The sequence below is a fragment of the Tetrahymena thermophila genome, assembly GCF_000189635.1.
Source record: "Tetrahymena thermophila SB210 genomic scaffold scf_8254597, whole genome shotgun sequence".
Classification (NCBI taxonomy): Eukaryota; Ciliophora; class Oligohymenophorea; order Hymenostomatida; family Tetrahymenidae; genus Tetrahymena; species Tetrahymena thermophila.
This window is the reverse complement of record NW_002476368.1, coordinates 190,078-215,847: the sequence shown is the minus strand read 5'-3', so window position 1 is coordinate 215,847 and position 25,770 is coordinate 190,078. Positions and strand designations below refer to the sequence as shown.

The window sequence follows — 25,770 nt, the reverse complement described above, 5'->3', positions numbered from 1 at the left end:
TAATGAGTAGTGCAAGAAGTCTAGTTAACACTATTTTTAGAGGATTTTCAAGATCCGTCCATAAAAAATAAGATGGCTCAAATCTAAAAAGTTTGTAACCACCTTAATAGATTTTTGATTAAATCTTCCACATTGAAAATTAGTAGAAATCATTAGAAATGCAAGACTTATCTCACTAACAGCACAGTAATTGAATGAATATCATATCAAAATTAATTTAATTAATACAATTTGATTTGTAGTAAAATGATATCGTTTTAAACAAACCATAAAATTTTGTAATTTATTCATAGTTTTAAATAATTATTTTTAACTTAAAAGAGATTTTTGGAAAAACAATTGATATAATTGGTATTCCAGTTGCACAGAATGAAGAAATTTCAATGAAAAATTTAGAAACTTTATCAGAATTGTGCTTTAAAACATAAAATAATGAGGTTTCTTTGATTGGCGTTGACCCTTCCTATCACATCAGTGACAAACGTTCGATTTAAAAATAAATGAGAAAGCAAATTCTATATAAAGGTCAAGATATCGATTAAGAAGTAGGTGTTTTTATTCATATTAATTAAAATAAAAGTAGGTTAAAACAAAGTTTGTAATAATTGTTTTTTATTTTAAATAATAGACCATTCTTAACGAAAATCCAACTTATCCATAACATTTAGATGAATTATTACTTGATTTATTGCCATTAGACTTTTATAAGGGCTCTGAATAAGAAAAGATGACAATAATTCAAAAAATAGTTGAGAAATCAGAATTAATGAGAAAAGATGGTTATTTTACATCTCTTTTTGTTAATGAAAATGTCGATATGTCCTCAGATGCTTCTCAAGAAAAATTAAAAGAACTTTATGAAATTGTAGGCGAAAGGATATTTGGTAAATAAGAAATAGAAACTTACATGTATCCACATTTATAGGAAGCAACTGTTTTAAATATTATGAGTGGAAAACAAATATACTTGGGTTAAGTCCCTAAAATTTATTAACGCTTATACATGGCAAATAGCATAGATTTAGAATACTTAAAACAAATGTTTAAGGAAGTTCTTAAGTTCTCTTAAAGCTATAAAATCAAAAGCACTTCTGAATTTGGCAAAATCAGTCCCATGATCTTCTCACACATTTATTCGTTTATTAATGACTACTATATGTATTATATTCTTCAGCAAATCTTAATGACCAAAGAATGTCAAACAGGTGCTACCGTTCTGATAAAATCACATTAGGTAGATCCCTTAAAAACACTCCTTTTACATTATGGAGAAAAGGGATTTAAAAAGAATGAAGAAATAGTCGATTTTATGTCAATTCCAGAAAACGATTAAGATAATGATGAAATCTTACTAGAAAAACATGCTATCTTAGATGTTATTTTTTCTGATTTATTGTGGGAAAAGTCATTTATACGTAACCCATTCCCTTATCTTTAGGAAGACTATTAAAAACTAAGTGTTAAAGACCGCTAATAAATATCTTAGGCATACTCAGTAAATGTTAGAAAATACTAATCAGTTGCAAAAGAATTCCTTAAAAACAATTAATGATATATATATGTATGTATTAAGTTTAACCTTTTAACTTTTTATGTAAATTCGATTTTATCAAATAAATAACTTATTTATTAATTAATTAACTAAAATTTAGTGACTAAAATCTATTGTAATTTTTAGCTTATGATTTCTTTTCCTAGTCGTTATAATTAATTTAGATTAATAGTATCTATTACATAAAAATAAATTAATTGGGTAAAAAAATTAAAAAATTTTTCTTTTTTTATAATTTTTTTATTAGGTTTAGGAATTTTTATTGTAAATTTATTAATTTTATTTTACATTTTATTAGTTAATATAACATTTTTTTAGTATGTATTTTGTAATATTAAAATTTTTATTGATATTTAAAGTTTAAAAATTTTTTTCTTTTTAAGATAGGTAGATAGATAGATAAATAAATATAGATAGATAGGTAGGTATATAGATTAATAAAAGGATGGAATGACAGATAAATTGATACGTTTTTCAAAATTGATTTTAACCATCATAATTTTTTTTAAATATTCTTTTTTTGATAAAAGAGAACACAAAATCAAATACTGATAATTTATCAACTTTTTTTAATTGATTATTTTAAATGACATCAATTTCATTTTCTTATTTATTAGTATTATTATTATTATTATTATTGTGATTTTGACTTTGAGTCTAATTTTCTTCTTTGTTAATTTATATTTCATTTTCGCTTTTTAATATTGAACATGATTTTTAAGATGTAAATTGAGAAATATATTCTTATTTGTTTTGATTTTATATTTCTTAGATTAAAACTAAATCTTAATTTAATTTTGTATTATTTTTTTAATAATTTTTTTTTTTTCGATAAAGACAAAGAGAAGAGCGGCACTAAGAAAATTTTTAATTAGTTGTTTGTATATTTTAAGAAGTTAGTGAAATTGATAAATTATTTGTTTTCTTTATAAATATTGAAGATTAATTCATTTGCAATTATTAATTAATATAGTCTATTGTTATTTATTGTGTTTGGTTTTGTTGTTAAGTATTTTTGATATTTTTTTATTAATCAAGTTTTTAAAAATTTTAAACAAACAATTTTTCCTACTAGTTTTGAAAATTTAGAAGTAAAATTTATTTGTTAATTTATTTATATTCTTTTTTTTAAATCATAAAATGCTTGTCAAGATAAACTTGTTGGTATTTCAATTAATTAATAGATATTTTTTTATTAAAACGCTTTGCAAGACAGTAGAATTCTTTGATAGTATCTATACGTGAAACATAATTTGGTTAATATAAAACTGAACGCAATCTGTATAGCTAGTAAAATTCTAATTATTATCCTCTCTTATCTATAAATTCTGTATTTATACCTGCCTCTCTAAGATCACTTTCGTTCCAAATAGAGATTTCTTCATCATATTCAGTTTCATCACTATTATTTTATTATTGATTAATTACTTAAGAATTTCTTTTTTACAACATTTTTTATGGTAAATTAAGATAATTTATTGTTTATTCTGATATTAGCTCATCCAATTATTAAATTTATGTTTGGTAATTATTATTGTTAAATTAACTTTGAAGAATATAATTTTTTAATGTTTATTATTAATTATTGATGTCAATATAAGCATTTTGCCAAATAATACAATCACTCATTATAATGTTGTTATAACTGTTAATATTTTTAGGTTTTTATGATAAGTAATAAAATAAGGATTGAAGGTTTTAAGAACCTTTATTCACTTTAATGATTTTATTAAAATTAACTTTATGAATCAAAATTTCAGCAGTTAGTTAATATACTTTTTGTAATTCAGCTTATGATTTTAATTTTAGTTAATTTAATATCAAAAAATAATTGAGATTCGTTTCTTAAAGTTGATTATTAAAACTTTATAAAATCTGAATGATTGCAGTAAATTATGCTTATAGTGTGTTTAAAGGAGTTAAATTGAAAAATCACTTTATTAAATTTTGTATTAAAATTTTTTTGAACAGTTAAATAAGTAAAAAAGTATATTAATTTTGACACAGTGCAAAATCAAGCAAGACTAGAAAAAAAATTCATCAGAATATAATAAAAAATTAGGAGTTTTATTATATTAGAAACCTCTCTACAAATTGCTAGCTCAAAGTTGATAGTTAGATGTTTGTTTTATAAAAGATAAAACTAAATCATGTTCTACTTTATAATAATAAAATATGAAATGAAAAATACAATCTTTAAATATTTATAATAATTTTTTAACTTTAAAAATGTTATCTCTAAGCAATTTTAAATTTTTTGAGATAAGATTGATTATTAGAAACAAAAAAAGGGAGGAAAGTTATAAACGCTTTCATTCAATAAAATAGAAGTTTTATATTATTTCTGTTATATCGCAAATTAAGTAACTTTAAATTGAAATGTAGTAATCACTATCATAATTTAACAGATTTTGTGATTAAAATAGAAACTAATAATTTCTGTCTAAAAAAGGTTTAGTAAATAATTTAATTTTAATAACGCTTGTTATTGAGATAAGTAATTAATCGGAGTATTAGAAAATAAAAAAAAATTTAGAATTAGTTTTTAAGCAAAGTAAAAATATTTGACAATTTTTTAGAAATTTATTTTTCTTTTGAATGAAATGTTATATTTTCTTTTATATCTAAAACCCAATAAAACTTATTTATAAATATAAAAGATTTGGTTTTAGTAATATTTTATTATCTGTATTTAAGAAATTGTTGTGCCTGCCTAAATTTAAGTCAGTAAGTAAAGTTAATTAATTAATTAACTAATATAAAAAATCAAATTATTTTTTCCTTTATGGTATATGTAGATAATTAAATAGAGAATAGATATTGAGAGAACGATAGTAATCAATTATTTTTAGTGAATAATTATTTCATTTTAAAAATTAATACCTGATTTTCACACTCTCTCTACAAATTTAACTTAATCAAAACGAATATTCATTCATAAAAGAAAAAAACATAAGGTAAAATTAAATGATTTATAACTTGCTTCTATCAATTTTTTACTTTTTAAATCAATTCAAATAAATATTTTAAGTTTGAACTCAACTTAATATGAAATTTTATCAATTTAAATAAATTAAATTAATATCAATTATATAAGCCTTACACTTTATGTTTATTTGATAAGTACATTCATATTGATTAAGAACTATTTTTCATATAAATTTCTTTTTCATGTTTTCTAAATACAAATTTTTTACATAAAAATCCTATTAAAATATAACTAAATTTAAATAAATATCTATTAGAAATAGTAAAAGGAATTCATAGAAAAATTTGTAGTGTCATAAACAAACTTACTCATTCTAAATAATTAATTTAAAGATATATTTGACAAAAAACTTAAAAAAATATAGAGAAATAACAAAGAGATTATTTATTGATTTAATAAATAAGCAAAGAAGCAAACATAGGAAAGTAAATAAATAAATATTATTTTTATAATTTCTCCCCTCTTTTTTATGAGATTTTCAACAGTATTTTTTACTATTTTCTTTTTTATAATAAAAGTAGAGAGAAAATCGTATTGATTCATTTCAAATTAATTTTTATATTTTTCTCAGAAAACAATTATGAAGTTTTTGTTTTTGAGAGTACATACATAACATTAATTTGAGAATTCTTACTTTTTTATTTCATATTTTAATTATTTTAAAATATTATATTGTTATATTTTGTATTGATTAGTTTATTAAATATTTTGTTTATGAGATGAATAAGTTTGTTTGTTTGTTAATAATTATCAGAAAATAATTCTTTAAATTATTTTTTTTGTCTCTTTAGTTTTTTCTAAATCACAGTATGATTGTATCAAGGTACTTATTATTATAAATTAATTGATTGATAGATACTTTTAACTAAAATGTTTAGAAAGGTATTTTATTATTAATATAAGATAAATTTGTATTTTTTAGGCTTTTGCTTTTTAATTAAGTAAAATTATAATGAAGATATGATTAAGAATTATTTTTTAATGATGAAATAACTAATTTTATATTTTATAATTGCAAACTAATAAATTCTTATATTTTATCTAAGGTAAAGCAAAATAATCCTGAATAATTAAATTTTTATTTTTTAGTTTAGAGCAGTAAATTAAACTAATTTGATGGAAATAAAAAAAATTTCTAAAATACAAAAACTTTTATCAGAATTTAACAAATATTAAATTATTAATCTTCAATGTTCTTATAAATAAATTACCGGATCAAAAATCAAAATTATGCGTTTTTTTATTGATAAAAAAGCTGATTAATTTAAAAAAGAGAAAATACATACTTTGCTTTAATTTTGAATATAAATATTCATAAATAAAAAATTCCTCACGCAGAAATAAACAAATAATTTTTAAATAAAGAAAAATAGTCTGTTATTTATAAAAAATTTTTTGCTTTATTTTTTATATTTATAAAGGAGAATGAGAATAAAATAAATTTATATTTTAAATTAAAGAATTTTTAAGTTTTTCAAGATAAATTAAATACAAGTAATTATTATTTTTTATATGATATTTCAATTTAAGTAAAAAATTAATTTTCATACAGTGATATAGTTTGATAATAAAAAATTTATCAGAATTTAACATATAAATTTATTATAACTTTTCAACATAAATAATGTTGAATAATTAACTGAAAATTAAGCTGATTTATTAATTGATTACTAGCTCAAAACTCAGAAATTAAATTTATAATTAATTGCTTTGGTATATATAATAAAAATATAATACTTGCTTCAATTATAAATATAAAGTATTAATTGAGTCTTAAAGGATTAAAGAAATATTTTTTAATTTCTCATTAATTTCTTCATATTTACAATTTACAAATTAACTTAATTTAATATTTTTAACTAATATTAATTCTAAAAAAATAAATTATATGATAGGCGTAAAAAAATTAAATATGATTTCAGGTTTTATCAGTAATTTCTAAAATAACTCTAAATTAAAAAATTTCTAAAGTACTTTCTTCTCTATTTTAATTTAAACTAATAGTTTCTTATAAAAAAATTTTTGGATAATTTATTAGTTTAATTGCAAAATGTTTAAGTTAAAAATGATTATTAAAAATATAGGCTTTCAATGACAAGGTCATAATAAAATATTTATTATGATAATATTATTTGCATCATATTTTTTTATTTTATTAATAAGATAGCGATAAAATAATTAAGTAGAAAAGTACTTCAATAGAAAAGAGTCTTACAAATTTTTATCAGTTTTATTAATAGCAAATGTGTCCTTAATAAAATTTTAGTCAGCTTTGCTATTAATTTATCAAATTTAATTATTTATATTAAACCAAATTGTTCTTATCTCAAAAATTCACTCAAACTAGTTATTTCTTAAGTAAAATTTTTTGGATGATTTACTTTTTTAAATGCAAAATTTTTAAGTTAAAAAAAGATTATTAAAAAATAGACTTTTAACAACAATTTCGCAATAGAATGCTAATTAATGAAAATAATAATATTATATTTTTGGAGTTTTATTAATATGATAGCGAGAAAAGAAATTAAGAGAAGAGTTCTTTAATATTTAAAGTGTTCTCTTTTTTTTCAGTTTTATTAGGGTAAAAAGTTTTTAATAAAATTAAGTCAGCTTTACTATGAATATATCTGAATTTAATTTTTTAGTTAAAACATTGTCCCTTATCTAAAAATTTATTCAGTAATTTACTTTTTTTAATGACACATTTTTAATACAAAAAATTAGTTAGTAAAAAAACATAAATTAGATAATAACTTCACTTCGTTTGTTAAAAAAAATAGTAAAATTTTGTGTATATTTCTAATGTTAATATATTTTGGAAATGCTTATAAAAAATTAAAAGAAATTCACTCGTTTTTTTATCAAAAATGATTGAAGTAACTCTTTTTAAAAAATTTAGCAAGTAAATTTAACAAATTTTATTTTAAATAACTATTTATTATTAAAATAACTTAGTTAGTTAATTTATTATATGTAATTATAAGCTATTTTAGAAAGAAAGTTATAATAGAAAATTCATAATTTGCTTTTTTTTTAAGTAATATGATTGAATATTTTTAAAATACAAGAAAATTTCTAAATTTTAAATTAAAGATGGAAAAAATTTAAGATTCCAGATTTTTGTGAATTTAGATTCAGTAAAGTTGATTGATTCTTTTATAAAAATAAGTTGTTTCTTTTAAGAATTGCATTTAAATTTAATTGTTTAAATGCTCATTTATTTGGTTTTTCTAAATAATTTGCCAATTTTTATTCTAAAATAAAATAAATTATTGGTAATTAAATATCTTTTAATGTTAATTTTAATTAATTATTAAAAAAAATTTAAAATTAGCAATTATTTTTAAGTAAATAATCTTTTTAATTTTATTTGGACTTTTTATTTTTATGAATAGATGCAAAAAATTTCTAAAAAATCACAATTAATTTAAGTATAACAAATAAAATAAATTTTAGATTACTAGTCTTTTAAAAATAAAAGAAATCAAATCAAATTAAATAAATTTGTATCTATTTTTATTCAAAATTTTACTTGATTTGTGCAAAATATAATTAACTTTTTTAATATCATTAAATTTATCATAAATTTTTCAAAATGGATTTCTAAATAATTTTTGTTTATTTTATTGAAATTTTTTAAATATTTTTTTAAATTTACTTAGTATTTAAATCAACATCAAACTGTATTTAAAAATTATTACTATTTTTATTTTGATTCTTAAAAGCTAAAATCTAAGCAAAACTTCTACTTATCTTTATAAAGTATGGCTTTTAATTTACTATGCTATTAATTACATAAAATAAACTAATAAGAATATAAAATATCTATTTTATAGTTTAAAAATATTTTCTCTCATAAAATTAGAAAATATTTTTGGCATTCTTAATCAATCCAATTTTATTTCTTTTTGTTCTTTTTCAAAAAATATAGTTTTATATTTATCATTTAATCAAATTGATTAACACTTAATATTCAAAGCAGTGTTATATAATTTTGAAATAAATAACAACATATTTATAAAGAATTGCTTAATTTTACATTCAAAAACTCTACCAAAAAGACAAGAAGCATTAGTCATGATTATTAAAGGAATTAAAAGAACCTAAAATATTTTAAAATTTAATTTGTGCACTCTAAATTATTCTGAAATTTTGCTAAAGAATTATTTTGAAAAGGATTATTATCAATAAATATCTCAAGAATGCTCAGAAAACACAAAAATTTAACATAATATGTTCAGTACAAATATTTTTAATGCTTATTTTTATTATTTAAACAATCATATTAAGTTTTGTTATTCATCAATTATAAAACATTTCTTTATTTTGCTTAAATTAACAAAAATACATTTATTATCTATCTTAACAGGAATAAATGGAAACAAAATAGATATTATTTCAATCCCTAAATTTCATAACGAGCAAACTACTACTAATAACTTTTTCACTTTACTCTAATATTGCAGAGACTGCTCTGAATAGAATGAAATTTCACTTATTGGAATTGATCCTTACTATCACATTTGTGATAAAATTAACTTAAAATTTATAGAAGACAATTAATTCAATTTTCTTGAAGATAGCTTGATAGGAAATCAAAATGTAAGGAATAAATCTTTTTTAATTTGCTACTATATTTAAATATTTTTTAAATAGGATTTTAATCTAAACAATACCAATATATAAGATTGGATAGATAATATCTAATTAGATTTGAAGGTATTTGATCAATTAAAAGCTTAATAATATCAAAAATAATATCAATAAGACCACCAAGAAAAAAATTGTGGATGCAAACATGATAAATATCCAGAAAATTACTATTCTTAAATATTTGACTATAAAAATTAAAGTAAAATAGATGACATTAAATAGAGATAGTAAGATTTATAATAAATTATTTTGGAAAGAGTAAGTAATAAAGAAGAAATAGAAACATTAGAGTTTCCTTTAATGTAGAAAGCTATTGATTTTAGTCTGGGTCTCAAGAAAAATATATTTTTGGGAGAATTACCTAAATTCTTTGTGAAAAAATTTATGGCTTAACATTACTCTATGCTCGAATTGGAAGAGATATTAGAGTCTCTGCTATAATAATCTAAAAACTAATAGAAGATAAACTAAATTAGACACTTATTCAACAAAGAATTCTTTTATAAACAGAATTATTTAATTATTGCATATTAAGCTTTCCTGATTCATTAATTAGTTTAACAAAAACAGAAATCCATTACTGTTTTCGTAAAGAATTACCAATCATAACCATTGATATAGATAATACAACACCTAGCTAATGATTAATAATCATACAAAAATTTTATAAATTCTTTTAGTTTGAAGCTAACATAGTCATCTTGTAATAATACTATTGAATTATAGAAGAAATAACTCATCCTTAGCTTGTTGTATTGGGAAAATAATTTTTAAAAATATGGTTTAAATTAAAAATGATCTTAAATTTCAAAAAAAAAATAGTTTTATAACACAAATAACTTATTAAATATTACAAAAATAATGCTTTTTGTTCTAAATAGTTTGTATAATATGTAAAAATAAATTATATATTTTTCCTACAATATAATGTATATAATATATTTCTTTTTAATGATAGATTGAATCAATTAAACAGAGAAAAAAATCAATAATTGTTTTAAATTTAAATAAAATAAACTATTTTGAATGAAAATATATGTTTAATAAATAATTTAGAATAAAAAATATTTAAAGAGAAAATAATAAAAAAATATAGAAAAGAGCATTTATCAGGTTTTTATTTAATTAAAAATAATATAAAAGCAATAAATATATTTTGCATAACTTAAAAAGCGAATTGATAATTATATATATTAATTAGTGCATAATTTCTGAATCTCAACAATCTATAAAATAAATTCCAAATTTTTTATTTCTTAATGTTTTTAAAAAAATAAACCCTTAAAAGATATTTTTTTTAACTCTAAATTTGAGAAAGGGCATTAAATATTTACAAAAATTTATTAAAATCCGATAAAAAGAATTATAAAAAACATTTAAAAAATTAATTTAAAAGCATTAAAATTGCATGAATAATCCTCATCTATACCAATGAAGTTAATGATATTTTAAATTCTGGATTAGCTTAATATTCCTACTCTATTTTTATTGGGAGTTAACGTGCAAAAAAATTTCTGAATTTGTAATGAGTTAGTGCGTATTTTATTATATACATTACTTTATTGTTAATTAAATGCCTGATAACTAAATAAATGAATATAATAACTAAATAAAGTAAAGTAACAAAGAATAAATAGGATGAAAATACTACAAATGATTAATAATATAATATATTTATTTAATTAGTTGATGATTATTATATATTAATTAATTAAAGGGATAATTTTAGTTAGTTAGTTAGTTAATTGGTTTTTAATTTAATTTAAATTGATTTTAAGAGTCAAAAAAATAATATCAAATTTTTATTTATTTTGTTTAAATTTAAGAAAAAGTATTTTCTAAGAGGTTAGATATCTCTGACTTAGAGAATATCAAATCTTTTTCTAAACCCTCGTATCCTTGCTTTTTGTATAGTTAGCATGATTGGTTAGTGTAATACAGGATATCCAAATTTAATACTTTTAATCCAGTAAGTTATGATCCAATTGTTTTGATAATATATTTAACACAGTCGTTGCTAATCACATTGTAGTAAAGTTAGTACTAGTATTATTTACAATTTTATGAATCTATTTTATGAGAACAAATATCAAGTCCTAATGAAGCTAAGCTTTTTATCTAACAAATTTCATTTACTGAGCTGATCACTCCATTATCAGTAATTGAATTATCATTAAGATTGAGATATAACTCATTTAGCTTTTTAAGTCCTTTTATTTGTTAGCACAAATATATTGCACCACAATTTCCCAAATCGCAGTTATCTAAGATAAGATTTAGCTATTTTAAAGAAGATAACTTACTGATAAATAGTCCTAAAACCCTAATTGCTTCTTGTCCTAGCATATTGTTACTAAGTTGCAAGGTTAGATTCTTTAAATTACTATTCAATTTAAAGTTAAGAAGCTTTTATACGCCTTCAATAGAAAATTTATTTCCTGAAAGAAATAACGAAAGCTTCTCTAACTTTTGAAGAGTATTTAAATAAGAAACAAGCTCTTAAAGTCCTTTGTCACCTATAATATTACCATTCAACTAAAGACCTAGTGATTGTATAAAATTATTTGTCAGTGCTTTGCTTAAAAGAAGCTTTAGTCGACTAGAATCTATTTGTTTGTCTTAAAGATTTAGATTTACTTCACCATTTGATTATGCGTTTTTGCTTTCTCTTAATGCCAATTAATTACTCATATTTAATTTAGTCTTTGAAATTTAATATTTTTTCTTATTATTTAAATTATTGTATTATTAAGGAATTATTTTTAAAATTTGACTTTACAAAATCAAAAAAAAATCAAAGTAGTAATTTTATCTTTTGAAGTTAATTGCGCTTTTTTTTAAAAAATAAGTGGCAATCAGAATTTTTCATACTAGACAATCAAATTAATTAATTTTTATAAAGATTGCGACTTCAAAAAATATACCATAAATTTGAAAAGACAAATCTTAAAAGCTTAAAAACATATTTTTAGATATAGATTTTTTTTTATCTTAAGTGCTATTGATCATAATATTGAGCATTTTTAAATCCTTTTTTTAAAAATTGGTGTTTAATTGTAAGAATTTTGCTTTAAATTTTATTTGAAATTTTAATATTTCTTCAGGAAAAAAAAAAACATATTAACACTGTTAAAAAAATGCTGATCGTAATTTATTATATTAAATCTTAATATTTAATTTTGTTCACAATAAGAGCCTATCACTTTTAAAAATTAGATTCATAGATGAATGTTAAAATAAAAATAATTCAAGAATAATAAGATTTAAATTTTATACATACGTTTTTCATAGTAGTTGTGGTCCATCTATTATGTTGATAAAACTTAATCAAGACTAAAGTGCCTCCCTGAGAATACTAATGCAAATTTTTGAAGATAATTCAATTTATAGAATAATATTCTTTTATAAATATTTATTTAAAAATGGAATGATCACTAAACAATTCAAAGAGATTATTAAATTGTTTTTTATTCTCAAAGATTTTTTAGAGATTTCTTAGAGATAAATTTTTTTGATAAAAATATTAAGCTAAGTAATTCCCAAACATTTTAAGACTAATATCAAAAATAAGTAAATATATATATAAATTAATAGATTTAAAATAAAATTCCATTTGTATTTGATTTGCAAAAATGTAATTTGTAAAATAAAATTTTCTTAACTTTTTAGAAGATTAAAAGAGAGAAAATGTAATAAACAAATTTTAATACTATTTTATGCTTCATATTTCAAGTAATTACATTTAAACGTTAATCAGCTAACTAAAAATACAGTTGTTAATAAAATATTATCTGTTTGAAGAAAAATTTAAGATTATAGAAATCATAATTGTTAATCAACTATGATTTGTTTTATTTTACTTTGAATCTCAAAGTAAATACACTAATAAAGATATACTGTCTATTGCAAATATTTATTTAAAAAAATTATGAAATTAATTAGATATTATAGATATATAGATGGTAATTCTTATTACTTTTTTTAATTTTTAATCGGAGTTTTTGATTTTACATATTAATAAAGAATTGATTAAATATTTCTACTAATTTAAAATACGAAATATAAATCAAATAACAAATTACAATATTAATTTTAAAATCAAACATTATTTTAAATCTTACAAATATCCAACTTTGCTATGTTAATAGATAGGATTAAAAAATATTTAGGTTTTTTGGAGTTTCGCAAAATAAAATAAAACTAGCTTAGTAAACATTTTTTGTAATTACTTGGAATGTAAAAATTGAGAATAAACAAATCAAATTATTTTTTAGTTCAAATTTAATGAATTCTGATTTATTAATGATAAGAATTCTTACTAATATTTGATATTATTATGATTGATTTAGCTCAAAAAGTGAGAATGATAAAACTTTTTAATTTTATTTGTCGTAAGCTAAAATATATTTCAATTAAAGCTTACATACTTTTTCTGCTTAAATTGAGAAGGAATATATATTTTTTTTATTTTTCTCAAAATATATTTGACTCATTTCTATTTTATAAAAATTTTAAATTTTGATTGATTTTCGCTTCTTAATTGAATTGACATTTCATAATAGGCTTATATTATAAATAACCTTATAAATTGAAAATATTATTTTCAAAACTTTTTTAAAAGGTAGAGATAATATTTTTAATTTAAAACATAAATTACGATATAAATAGTTATATTAAAATATATTTTGTTTATATTATTTTGGTTCAATCATAAAAAACACATTTAAAACAGTGTTAACAAATTTAAAATATGGATTTTCAACATTTTTTTAAGATTAAGTTATTTTTAATTTAAAACATAAATTATGAAAAAAATAGTTATGAAATTAAAATATATATTTTGTTTTTATTATTTTGGTTTAATCATAAAAAACACATTTAAAACAGAGTTAGTAAATTTAAAATAAGGCTTTTTCAAAATTTTTTCAATTATAAATTATTTTTAACTTAATACATAAATTAATGATATAAATAGTTATGAAATTAAAATATATTTTAGAATTAATTATTAATTTGGTTCACGCTACCACATTTAGTTATTTTATTTATTTCAGATTTTAATTGATAGACTTTTAGAATTCTACCAAGTTATTATTTGAGTTATTGAATAAAGCATCATAACCCTCTTTCTAAAAATTAGTATACACTTTTTTGTTGTAATGTTTAATATATAGATTTAATTATTCTAATTTTAAATGAGTGCCAATTATATTTATAACATCTTAGGCACATTCTTAGCTTATAACATTGTAATATGAATCAAGATACTAATTTTACGAGTAATTACTCTCATTCACTGATTAATTGCATAGATTAAGATCAAGACTTCTAATTTAATTGTTTTATACTATACTTCTTATTACATTTAAAATACCATTATTAGTTAAGCTATTTTAGTCTATGTGTAAAGTTAGCGAGCTAAGTTAATTAAAACTCTACAATAGTTTACAAAGATATGATGTGCCTTAATTTCCTATCTCGCTATTTTCAATATATAATCCAAAATTAGCTAAATCTCTATTACTTTCTATGAGCTTAATCAATGACTTAATTAGTTCAATCGATTATTAAAAATAATTAAAACCTAAATGTAATTTCTCTAACCTTTTAATACTTTTTAAATCTTCAATGCATTTCAATCCATTTTTAGAGAATTTATTTCCTGATAAAAACAGACTAACTTGACTAAGATTCTATATCTTCTTTATCATCTGAAATATATTTGCTAATCCTTTATCTCCAATTAAATTATTACTTAAAGAAATAGATAGATGAGTTAAACAAGGAAAAAGAGTTTATATTCCGCTAACCAATTGAAGAATTCCATTATCAGTCAAAACATTATCAGAAAGATTCAAGTCTACAACAGTTTATTTATCTTTATTTTAAAACTTTTTGAAAATGCTATTTATTTTATTGTCGTTTATTCCTGCGTTTGATAAATTCATTGGAAAAGATCTTTTAATCTATTTTTTAATCACTTTTATTAATATAATATTTTGTGTTTGTGCTTTATTTTGTATACAAAAGATGAATGAATGAATTCTGATAATAACAAAGTGTTATCAGAAAAAATATCAAAACAATTTCTAATTAAAACATTGAGAATACAAATACTTTATTCATAAAAAATCATCAAAAATGTTAAATTTTTTAAATTACATTTTAATTTTGATTTTACATAAAAATACTTACACTTGAATTCTCTTTGAGAATAAAATTAAATACTATTTAAATTTTTGAATTATTATTTTTGTGAAAATTTATGAAAAAATCTATTTTATTATTTATATGATGTAAATTCTAATTTATTAAGATTTTATTAATTAATGCTCAATTTTAAAAATGAAAAAAAAATAAATAAATTTGAATAAGAAAAACTATTTCAAAAAAAGCCCTGATATATTATATATACAAAGGTAGTATCTTCCATCCATTTAATAAAAATAATAAATCCTAAATAATATTATATTAAAATTTAGGGCTCTAAAAATAAATTTATTGTGATAATTTTTTCAATGGGTCTCAAATTTTTCAATTGAAGTCGAGGTATTTATTGATTGTTTAGCATATTACAATAGCTCCAAAACTTCTAAGGTCATAATTATTCACTATAACATCTAGCTGCTTTAAATTGACCTATTCAAAAATAAATTGAGCTAATTTTTCTGCCAAATCTTATCTAAGCTCATTTTTACTGATTTATCATGTCTAAAAATTTAATTTGTTAAGCTACAGTATTCCATTTTTAGTAAATTAATAATTACAAGAAATCAACATTATTATATATTTACTAATTTTTGTTATATATTCAGATAAAAAATTAAATCACTAATCTCCTTATAGCTAATATACTAATACTGAGTTATTCATAATTTAGCTATTATTTAAATAAATATTAACATAATTCTTTTTGAGGTTAGCACATTTTATACTTTATAAAAAAATGCGTTTTTTTAATTAAGTTAAAAATAATTAAACAAAATATTTATCATCTTTCTTACTCTAAAATTTAAAATTATTAATTTATTTTTAATTCAGCTCTATAGTAAATTAACGAATTCATTTCAAGAAGAAATTTATTACTGAAATTGGTGATAGATAAAGCATAAATTTTTACCTTGTTTTATATGTTAATTATTATTTAATTTCAAATTTGGTTAGTTTAATTGTGTGGTGAAAATTTTAGCTTTCTACCAATTAATAAATTGTGGAGATAATAAATTAAAAATTTGTAATTAGAAAGTAATGAGAGTCAAATCTTAGTACTTTTTCAAATGATTATAATTAACACATTTAATAAATATTTAGCTTCATTTTCAATTATTAGCTAACAAATATTTTGATAGATTTGGAAGAAATTATAAATAGTAAAAAAATTTCATAAATAATGTTGATTTATAGCTATACTTTTAAATGCTATTAATTTATTGTTAATTATATCAATCTTAGAAAAATTACTTTGGAATTATATATTCATTTGCCTTTTTATCAATTTTTTATTAAATCAACTAATTAATAGTTAATAAGCTTAACCTCAGTAATATAATTTCTAAATCATACACATGAATCAAATCTGATATTATTCATTAGAACAAATATAAAAACCTATTTAAGACTGAATTATTCATTTGGTTTTTGCTAACCTAAATATTGATAAAGTAAATTAATTGTTTGAGTCTTTTTCTCCACACATAAATTAATTTTTATATTTACAATACCTCCAACCAAATCATATTTGCATTTCATAAAAATATAATTTAACTTTAAAATATTAAGAAAGAATTATTCGTTTTTTTTACCTTAAAATTATTTAACTTTTATTTTATGAAAAAGCAAAAAAATATAAAATAACTTTCAATCAATTTATATTTTATGTAATAAACATTTAATTTTGTATAAATACATTTAAAAATCAATTTATTTACTCTGCTTCTTTGTGATCTATTTTTTCTCAATTCTGGCGAAAAATAATTAGCGAAAATATAAATTTTATTGTTTGTATTTGCTTATCAAAATTGCTAAATTACTACAAAATTATACAGTTACTTATTTTTCAATTTATCAGTGGCTTACAAATTTTTTTTTTCAAAATGATGATGTTTAAAGGAAAAATAAATATTTTAAAAGTGAAATGTATGTAAACGAATAAAAAAAACAGGCTATTAGATTAGCTTTTTAATAATTGGGAACAAAATATTAAACTTTAAATGTCTAATTTAAGAAAATCATAATCAAAAAGTAAATTAGTTTCGTTTTAGGGATAAGTAAGAATAAATTAAAAATAAAAAAAGAATTAAGTAAGTAACATGAGGGAAAAATAATTAATACATTTTTAATAATTATAAATGTAATGTTTAATGATATATATATTTTTTTGAATTTAAGAATAATAATTTGCTAAAAATAGGAAGGAATTATTTATTGTTAATTCGATTATCTATGTAATATAAATAAAAATAGTTAACAATTCCTAAAAATTTCCTAATTAAATTCAACATACAATAGTTTTTGATTGCAAATATTATAAGTATTTTTCTATATAATTATAAACATCTTCTTTAGTAAATAATTCATCTTTAGCTAAGCCATCATATCCTTCTTTTCTAAATTAAGAAAAAGAAAAATCACTATAAAACAAGGCTTTCAGATTAAGAGTTTCTAATTATGGCATCTAAGTTCCTATTGTTTGAATAATTTCTTTAGCACATGACTGACTAATTACGTTACTTCTTAAGTCATATATTAAGCCTTCATAATTAAAATCTTTTATTTTAAAACGACAAACTTCAAGATGTAAGTATTTGAGTTATTTATTTTTCGAAATTATCTTAGCGCTGTTTAGTGCTCCCTAATCAGTCATAGAATTCCCATCAAGAAAAATCTCAAGTTTCTCTAATTAAGTCAGAAAATTTGTTGACTAGCATATACTAATGGCTCCAAAATTCCCTAAGTCACATTCATTTACTATAACAACTAATTGCTTCACATTAATCTACTTAGCAATAAATTGACCTAAACTTTGTGCTAAATCCTATCCAAGCTCATTTTTACTTACTGCCAAAGATAGTTTTTCCAAACTTTTTATTTATTTAATTTCAGATAGACACTTTATACCTTTCTTTGTAAAGGAATTAAATGAAATGAAAAGTGATAAATTCACTAAATTTTATTATGTATTCAACCAATTTACTAAATCACTAATCCCTTTATCACCAATATTATTATTATTTAATAGCAGCTAAATTGTAGTAAGTTATTTCAAAGACTTCATGTTTGATAACAATATTTTAATACCTTTATCATCAATCTATTTTTTACTCAAGTTTAGAGATATTTCTTTTTACTATGGACATACTTTTGCTTGTTAGAAAGGATTTTAATTATACAACTCTAATAAACTCATTTTAATCAATATTTTAAAAAAAAATTTATTACACCAAAAAGATGCATCCAAAAATTAATAATTAATCTAAGTATTTAAGATAGTCTTGCTTGGCTTAGCAGCTTGACTTTTAATTAAATTACGCTAAATTCTTCAATCAAATTCTTGATATTTTTTGATGAGATTTATTTTTGTAAGAAATTAAGTAATTATTTACCTAAATTTTTACACAAAACAATAAATTAATCTTTATACTTCGTATCTATTCATTTGATTTAAAAATCTTTGAAAAATTAACAAAATAAAGAAAATAAGTTTTTTATAAATCTTGTTCATCGCTTGAATTCTATTAACAAAAAATTAATTTTATTTTAAATTTAAAAAACTCTCTCCAAAATAAAATAAATTATAATGGCTAGTTTATATCCAAGTTAACTATTTAAGTTTTTTCGGTTTTTTATTATTTGTGAATAAATACATCCCTTCATTTTTTATATTTTTAATCTATTTAATAAACAAATAAAGTTTGTATTAATATATATACTAAATGTTGCAATTTCAATTTATCAATAAGATTAAAATCAAAAACTTAAAATATTTTTTAATGAAATAGAATCTTTCTTTAAAGTTGAAGATTTATTTGCTTTATATATTTTTTGATATTAAAAAAAAAATTCATTTTTGATGCTTTGTTACTTTATTTAAATAAAAATACTAGAAGTTGAGTTGGAAAATCACAGATTAATTAAACAATTTACAGAATATAGACACTTATTTAAAATTTTGTGGAGAATTTTTTTAAAATGAAGAAATCACTCGTTTGCATTTCAAATAATTTTTCTTTCTCACTCTCAGATAAATTAATCCAAAAAATTTAAATAAATCAATCAATTTTTTTACATGTTTAATTATTTTAATCAAAGAAAAGCTGGAAGAGTAGAGCATATTTAGTATGATTAGAATAAATTGTATCATCTAATCTTAATTGTTAAAAATTGATAGTCTAATAAAAAAACATTTTCAACTCTTTTTTTTCCAAAATAATTTTGTAATATATTTTCAATTTTAAAAGATCTAATAAACTGAATGAAATTTAGAAAATTAAATATTTAATCTTAATAAAAATATTTTTTGCTATTATTTTTAAAAAAAACTTAAAGCAAAAAAAGAATTTGTTAAAGTTCCTTTTTCATTTTTTTAAGTTCTAATCCTGGTTTAAGTTAATTAAATCCACATAACTTAATAATATGAAAGGGAATCGTTCGATAAATTACAGTTTTAATTATTTTTTGATAACCTAGATTCAATAAAAAATAAACGGATTAAATTGTAATCAAATTAATTGATTGGTTTGTACAAATTAAGAAAAATAAAACATTGGATAAAAATTTAAATTAAATGCCATCAAAAAATTTTAAGTGAAAAAACTTTTCTTTTCAAAATTTTTTATTAGATGAAGAATCACAGTTAAATTTGTTAAAAAAAATAAATTTAATATTTATTTTTTTAAAAATATATATTTATAAATTATGAAATACAAAAGGCAAAAGATTTTAAAAAAGATAGCTAAATTATTTTTTTGATATTTAAAATAGAATTTATGTTTATAAATTTTATGAATAATAATTTCAAGTATGAGCTAATAGAAGATCATTTGGTTATACAACTTTTATTAATTCTAGTTAAAAGATATTTATGAACAAAATAAATTAGAGGTTTCCTTACTTTTTTTGTGGAGTATTTAGGTATAATTTCAAAAGATAGTATTTTATTATTTAGCCTTGATATGGATAAATGGGTGGAGGATTTTTTGATTAATAAATATATATCCAAACTATTATTGAATCGATGTTTATATTTTAAGGTTAATTATTGATTAGATTAAGATAAACAAAAGATTTAGAATATGTATAAACAGTAATAAATATTGATTAAGATATTAATTATTGATAATGATGATATTATAATAAGGTGAATTAGTAATTAAGGTAGTATTGTTTATATAAATAATTAAATAAATAATTTATTCGAGTCAATAAATTATGAGTTTGTTTGGTATATTTTTTAGTCTTTAATCAATTATGTTTTATATTTCCCACTCTTTTTGGATAATATCTGGTTCAAGAGCTTCATATCCTTGTTTCTTAAATTTATGGTAGGATGCGTTACTGTAGAAAAACAGAGTTAGTTTAAGATAATAAAGATTCATCTCTGCTCCTATTACTTCTAAAATTTTTTATGCACTTTGCTAACTGATAACATTATAGTATAAATCATATTAAATTGCACTGTTAAAGTGATTTTATTTTATTTTGTTACAACAAATCTCAAGTTGTAATTAATTGATTTGTTTGTTGCTTGCTATAAGTTTCACTGAATTAATAGCTCCATTGTCAGTAATGGAGTTTTCGTCCATATAAATAGAAAGTTATTGAAGTTTGGTTAGGTTTTTTATTGATTGGCATACTTATATAGCACCAAAATTTCCCATATCACATTCATTGAGATGAAGGTTTAATTATTTCAAAGATTATTGCTTATTTATAAATTAGGCTGTACTTATTGCCAATTCTTCGCCTATCTTGTTTTTACTTAAGGCAAGAGTTAAGTTTTCTAGTTTACTAAACTGTTGGATGTATGCGATTTATTTGATTCCTTCTTTGGTAAAATTATTCTAGGAAAGAAACAGAGAGATATTTTCCAAATAATACCAAACATTTAGTAGAGAAACTAAATCAAAGAGTCCTTTATCCCCAATTAAATTATTGTTTAACTATAGTTAAAGTGTTTTAATACTCCACTAGGATCTTATATTATTTACAAGAATGTTCATTTACTTTGGGGTTATTCTCCTATTAGGCAGATCTAGAGTTAGGTCATTCCTCTAGCGAGGTTAGTATGATGACTATTAATTAGGGTTTTGGATTTTTTATTAAGTTATTTGCATTTTTCTTATATAAATATTCTTTTTCCAAAAGTTTTAATTAATTTAAATTTATTAAAAGTAAATAATTACTATCCTTGATTAATTAATATAAAAAATCCTCTAAATAAATGAAATATTTCAAATGGTTCATTTACATTTATAAGAAAAGGCTAAATTTTGATGCAATTTAAAATTGGTCAGAATATTTTTTATAAGCAAAACCCTTTCCAAATATTTATTACCAGAATATAAATTTAGATTTTTAAAACTTTAAAAAGATACTAGCTTACTATTTCTCAATCAATATTTTTATGAAATTATTAAGCTAAAATTCAATTCATCCATCACATAAATTAAATCATTAAATTTATAAAATTTTTACAATATTGTCAAACATCTTCCCCTTAGAAATATTTATTCTCAAAATGTCAGGTGCTTGATTAATATGTAATCTCTCTGATTTTGATAATTCCTGATTACTAAATAATCTTATTCTAATAATCTATCAAAATTTTGATGAACCTAATTTTTTTAATTTTCTCAAAATCAAGCCAAAACTTTATGAAATTTTTTTATTTTTCTCAACAATTCTTCCAAGATTGTTTTCTTGATAGAAATTTAAAAGTTATTCAATTATGATGTTTTCTAAAATGAATGTATAATTAACTAGAAATATGTTATTAAAATAATTCTAAAAATACCTTTCAGTTTGTTTAAAATTAAAAAAATAATAAATTGTAACTTAATCTTGTTTTGAATAAGTAAATAAATGGCAAAATTAATTAAAAAATAGATTTAATAAGAAAAACCCCTAAAAAATAAATATATAAAGCAATGATAAAGTTCCCTTCTTTAAACTTTGCAAATCTAATAAGGTAAATCCTCTTACTTTTTTTTTTTAAAATGCTTCATATTACATCATAATAGTTAGCTTTAAAAAGAAATATTACACTTACAACAGTAAAAAAAACATGCATAAATTATTTATAAAAGATATACTATAGTTTACATTAGTATCAGTATCTAAACTAAACACATTTATGTTACATTTTTAAATAGCTATACCAAATAATTCTTGAAAAAAATAAAATTTTTAACATTATATCAAATAAATTAATATATTTGCGAATTACCAATATCAAATAGCAGATAGAAATATATTTTAAAATCTTATTTATTTTTTTTAAGATGTTTCTGTTTTTTTTCTCCCAGCAACAAATTTAAAAAAAATATATATATATAAACTTAATTAATTTAGCTTTTATTTTAAAAATCAGATCAATTAAGCAAACAATCAATATATGCTAAATCATAATAAAACAAATTTTAATTATTTTTATGAATTTATACTTTTTTCAAAATGATTCTGAATTGTTATGACAAAAATGATTGAAATAAAACTTTCAAATTCATATAACTAAAACCCAAATGATGAGAAGCAGCTTTAAAGTTCAATCTAATTTTTGATCAATAAAAAAATTTAATAAAAGACATTATTGTGTAATTATGTTATTACATACTATCTATCCCCTATCTAATATGGTAAAATAGAAGCTTGAATTAAATAGATGAATATTTATTGTAAATAAATATAAATTTACATTGAACTTTATTAATTTGGAATGAATAGAAGAAATCTAAAATCCAGTTTACTGTTTATTAAAATTAAATTAAATGAATTAGATCAACTTCTTTAAATTAATTTAAACAAAAAAATATTTGACTTCATTAATTAGAAAAGAAAATATTTCTTTTACAATTTTTACTTATTAAAACTCAAAGCAGTCTATTTAGAAAAAATGTGAATGTGCGAATAAAAATTAAAATAGAATCTAAGTATTTTATATGTTCAAGTTCGCTTGTTTACTAACTCATGAAGATTATTTATTTTTCCTCAGAAAACTAAAGAAAATATCCACTGTAAATCAAAATTTATAAGAAGCAGTATAAGTTTTATGAAAAACCTCTGAATAAAAGAAATGATTTGTGTTAATAAATATATTAAATTTTTTTATTTTTTATCAATTATTGCATTAAGTTTTATAGATAATATTAATACAAAATTAATGAAAGTACAAAGTAGAATTTGATAATTTATTATATAGTTTTTATATTAGTATAAAGTAAATTTGTTATGTGAGTGATTTTATATCATGTTTAAATAAGGTCATATGCTTATGATGTAATTTTCTTTGTCCTCATATTTACTTTCGACAAAGGAGATCATTTCATGTTTGTTTGTTTCTTACTCTTTTTCTAGAGCCTCGAATCCATTTTTTAGGAAATTTAGATAATCTGTATGATTGTAGCTCTTCATTTAAAAGTTAAGCTTGCTTAGCTTTAAATAAGCTGAAAAATCTTGAAGAACTTGCAATACGCATTTATCACTAAAGACATTTAAAGGCGAAAAATAAGAATTAACATCTTACACTTTGCTCTCGCATAAATTCAATGATAATTTTTTGAGGTTTTAAAATTGACAAACAGCACGAACTAATGAAATTATTCCATTATCAGTGATCGAGTTGTTATCTAGAAAGAGAGATAAGCTTTCTAAATTTTTCAAACTGGATAATTTATTGGCGAGCATATTAGCTCCTGCATTTGTTAATTCACAGTTTTAGGAAAAAAGCTCAAATTCTTTTATATTTGGAAAACATTATCCCAACTTACTTACTAATTTATCCATAAAAATTCCAATATAATTCTTGCTCAAACTCAATGAAAGACTCTTTAAATTCAAATTTTCCTGTAGGGATTAAAAATAATCAACACCGTTGCTAGTAATTTAATTGTCTTAAAGGAAAAGTGAAACACTTTCAAGCTATTTGAGTTAATTTAATCCTTGAACTAAGTAAAATACTCCTTAATCGCCTATACAATTTTATCCAAGAGAAAGATGAAAAGACTACAGTTTGGAACATTTACTCAAACTTGCGAAAAGAAGTAAAATCCCTTCATCTCTTATATTGTTGTTTTGAAGATTAATTCTGAAATGAACTAGCTCCTCTTTGTGAGCGATTGAGTTAAAAATTATTGGGATTTCATCACATCTAATTTATTTACCATCCAAGTCATTCAAGTCAATACACATATTTTCCAAGCTGTTAACCCTAGTTCTTTCATGTATGTATTACTTCAGCATAATTTCTTAAGATTTTCTCTTTGCTCTATATTGTTTCATGTACTTCTTCGAGTTAGCAATATTACCCATTTATTGAAAGTCGAAAAAAATGATTTGTTTTGAGAATATTTTTTTTTTTAGAGCAGGCAAACTTATTTATCTATTGTATTTGATCTTTATTGATGGAAATAAAGAAATCAATTATTAATTAATTAATTATTTATAATAAATTAAATGTGCTGTATCTTTATATATCAAAAGTAACTAAATGCATTCCATATACATTTACGTCTATTTTGGCAAATTCCATTCAATATAAAATTATGTAATCTCCTTATGCTGCAAGAATATAAATATAAATAAAAATATAACTATTTATAGAGTCTTTATTGATATAAATGACTGAAAATATCTTGTAAAGTCTTTAAAATCGTTCAAAAAATAAATCCCCTCCTTCCTATCAAATATAATTTCTTTTATAGATTTTCTAATTTTTGAATTAAATTATAATTATATTCAAATTTTTTTTAAGTAAAAGACCATACAAAAATATAAATGTCACAAACACTCGAAGATAATTCTTAAAGGGACGGTTTCATTATATAAATTTACATTAATATATAAAAATTGGTATTTTAGACATCATATTTTAAATATGAAATACTTTTTTCAAAAAAAACAAAAATAAAATTTAGTTTTTATATGAAATAAAAATAAGATAGATGATAAGATGAATTTACTTCAATTTAATTACCACACATTAATTGTAAGATAAGATAAATTAAGTGCCTATCTTTATTAAAAGCTTAAATATACTAAGATTTTATCCAACTACTAATCTCTGATTATTATCCAGATTTGCTAAATTGTTAATCTAAAAATAGCCTTTATTTGATATTCCATCATTAATTTTTACTTTCAAATCTATTCATCACTATAATGATGCCAAAGTATATCTATCTTCTATCTATCCGTCATCTTATTTAAGGTCTCTAATTAATCATAGTTACTATTTATAAATTTATCTTTCTATTTTTCAGATAAGGATTGTTATTCAAAGTTTTTCTAATTAAAATTACATATTTTTTAAAATATAAAATCTATGTAAACACTATTACGAAAATAAAATAAGTATTAAATT

General features: G+C 19.9%; 7 protein-coding genes across 7 annotated transcripts; 2 read left to right on the top strand and 5 right to left on the bottom strand. All coding sequences in view use genetic code 6, as the record gives it.

Moving 5' to 3' along the window:
• Positions 1 to 2: 2 nt before the first annotated feature.
• On the top strand, positions 3 to 1,552 carry TTHERM_00343870 (hypothetical protein; the record flags this gene model as incomplete). Its single annotated transcript, XM_001018432.1, has 3 exons — positions 3 to 186; positions 322 to 545; positions 629 to 1,552. The coding sequence occupies 3 exons, from the start codon at positions 3 to 5 to the stop codon at positions 1,550 to 1,552; spliced, it is 1,332 nt and encodes a 443-aa protein (XP_001018432.1).
• Positions 1,553 to 2,026: 474 nt separating this feature from the next.
• Positions 2,027 to 3,004, bottom strand: TTHERM_00343860 (hypothetical protein; the record flags this gene model as incomplete). Its single annotated transcript, XM_001018431.2, has 2 exons — positions 2,027 to 2,337; positions 2,794 to 3,004. The coding sequence occupies 2 exons, from the start codon at positions 3,002 to 3,004 to the stop codon at positions 2,027 to 2,029; spliced, it is 522 nt and encodes a 173-aa protein (XP_001018431.2).
• Positions 3,005 to 8,618: 5,614 nt separating this feature from the next.
• Positions 8,619 to 9,992, top strand: TTHERM_00343850 (hypothetical protein; the record flags this gene model as incomplete). The annotated part of the gene is made up of 3 exons (XM_001018430.2): positions 8,619 to 8,781; positions 8,911 to 9,143; positions 9,198 to 9,992. The coding sequence occupies 3 exons, from the start codon at positions 8,619 to 8,621 to the stop codon at positions 9,990 to 9,992; spliced, it is 1,191 nt and encodes a 396-aa protein (XP_001018430.2).
• A 996-nt stretch (positions 9,993 to 10,988) lies between these two features.
• On the bottom strand, positions 10,989 to 11,885 carry TTHERM_00343840 (hypothetical protein; the record flags this gene model as incomplete). The annotated part of the gene is made up of 1 exon (XM_001018429.1): positions 10,989 to 11,885. One exon carries the CDS (start codon positions 11,883 to 11,885, stop codon positions 10,989 to 10,991), a length of 897 nt encoding a protein of 298 aa, XP_001018429.1.
• Positions 11,886 to 17,688: 5,803 nt separating this feature from the next.
• Positions 17,689 to 18,600, bottom strand: TTHERM_00343820 (kinase domain protein; the record flags this gene model as incomplete). The annotated part of the gene is made up of 1 exon (XM_001018427.1): positions 17,689 to 18,600. One exon carries the CDS (start codon positions 18,598 to 18,600, stop codon positions 17,689 to 17,691), a length of 912 nt encoding a protein of 303 aa, XP_001018427.1.
• Positions 18,601 to 20,611: 2,011 nt separating this feature from the next.
• TTHERM_00343800 (kinase domain protein) lies at positions 20,612 to 21,526 on the bottom strand (the record flags this gene model as incomplete). Its single annotated transcript, XM_001018425.2, has 1 exon — positions 20,612 to 21,526. The coding sequence occupies one exon, from the start codon at positions 21,524 to 21,526 to the stop codon at positions 20,612 to 20,614; it is 915 nt and encodes a 304-aa protein (XP_001018425.2).
• A 2,146-nt stretch (positions 21,527 to 23,672) lies between these two features.
• TTHERM_00343780 (hypothetical protein) lies at positions 23,673 to 24,719 on the bottom strand (the record flags this gene model as incomplete). Its single annotated transcript, XM_001018423.1, has 1 exon — positions 23,673 to 24,719. The coding sequence occupies one exon, from the start codon at positions 24,717 to 24,719 to the stop codon at positions 23,673 to 23,675; it is 1,047 nt and encodes a 348-aa protein (XP_001018423.1).
• Positions 24,720 to 25,770: the final 1,051 nt, after the last annotated feature.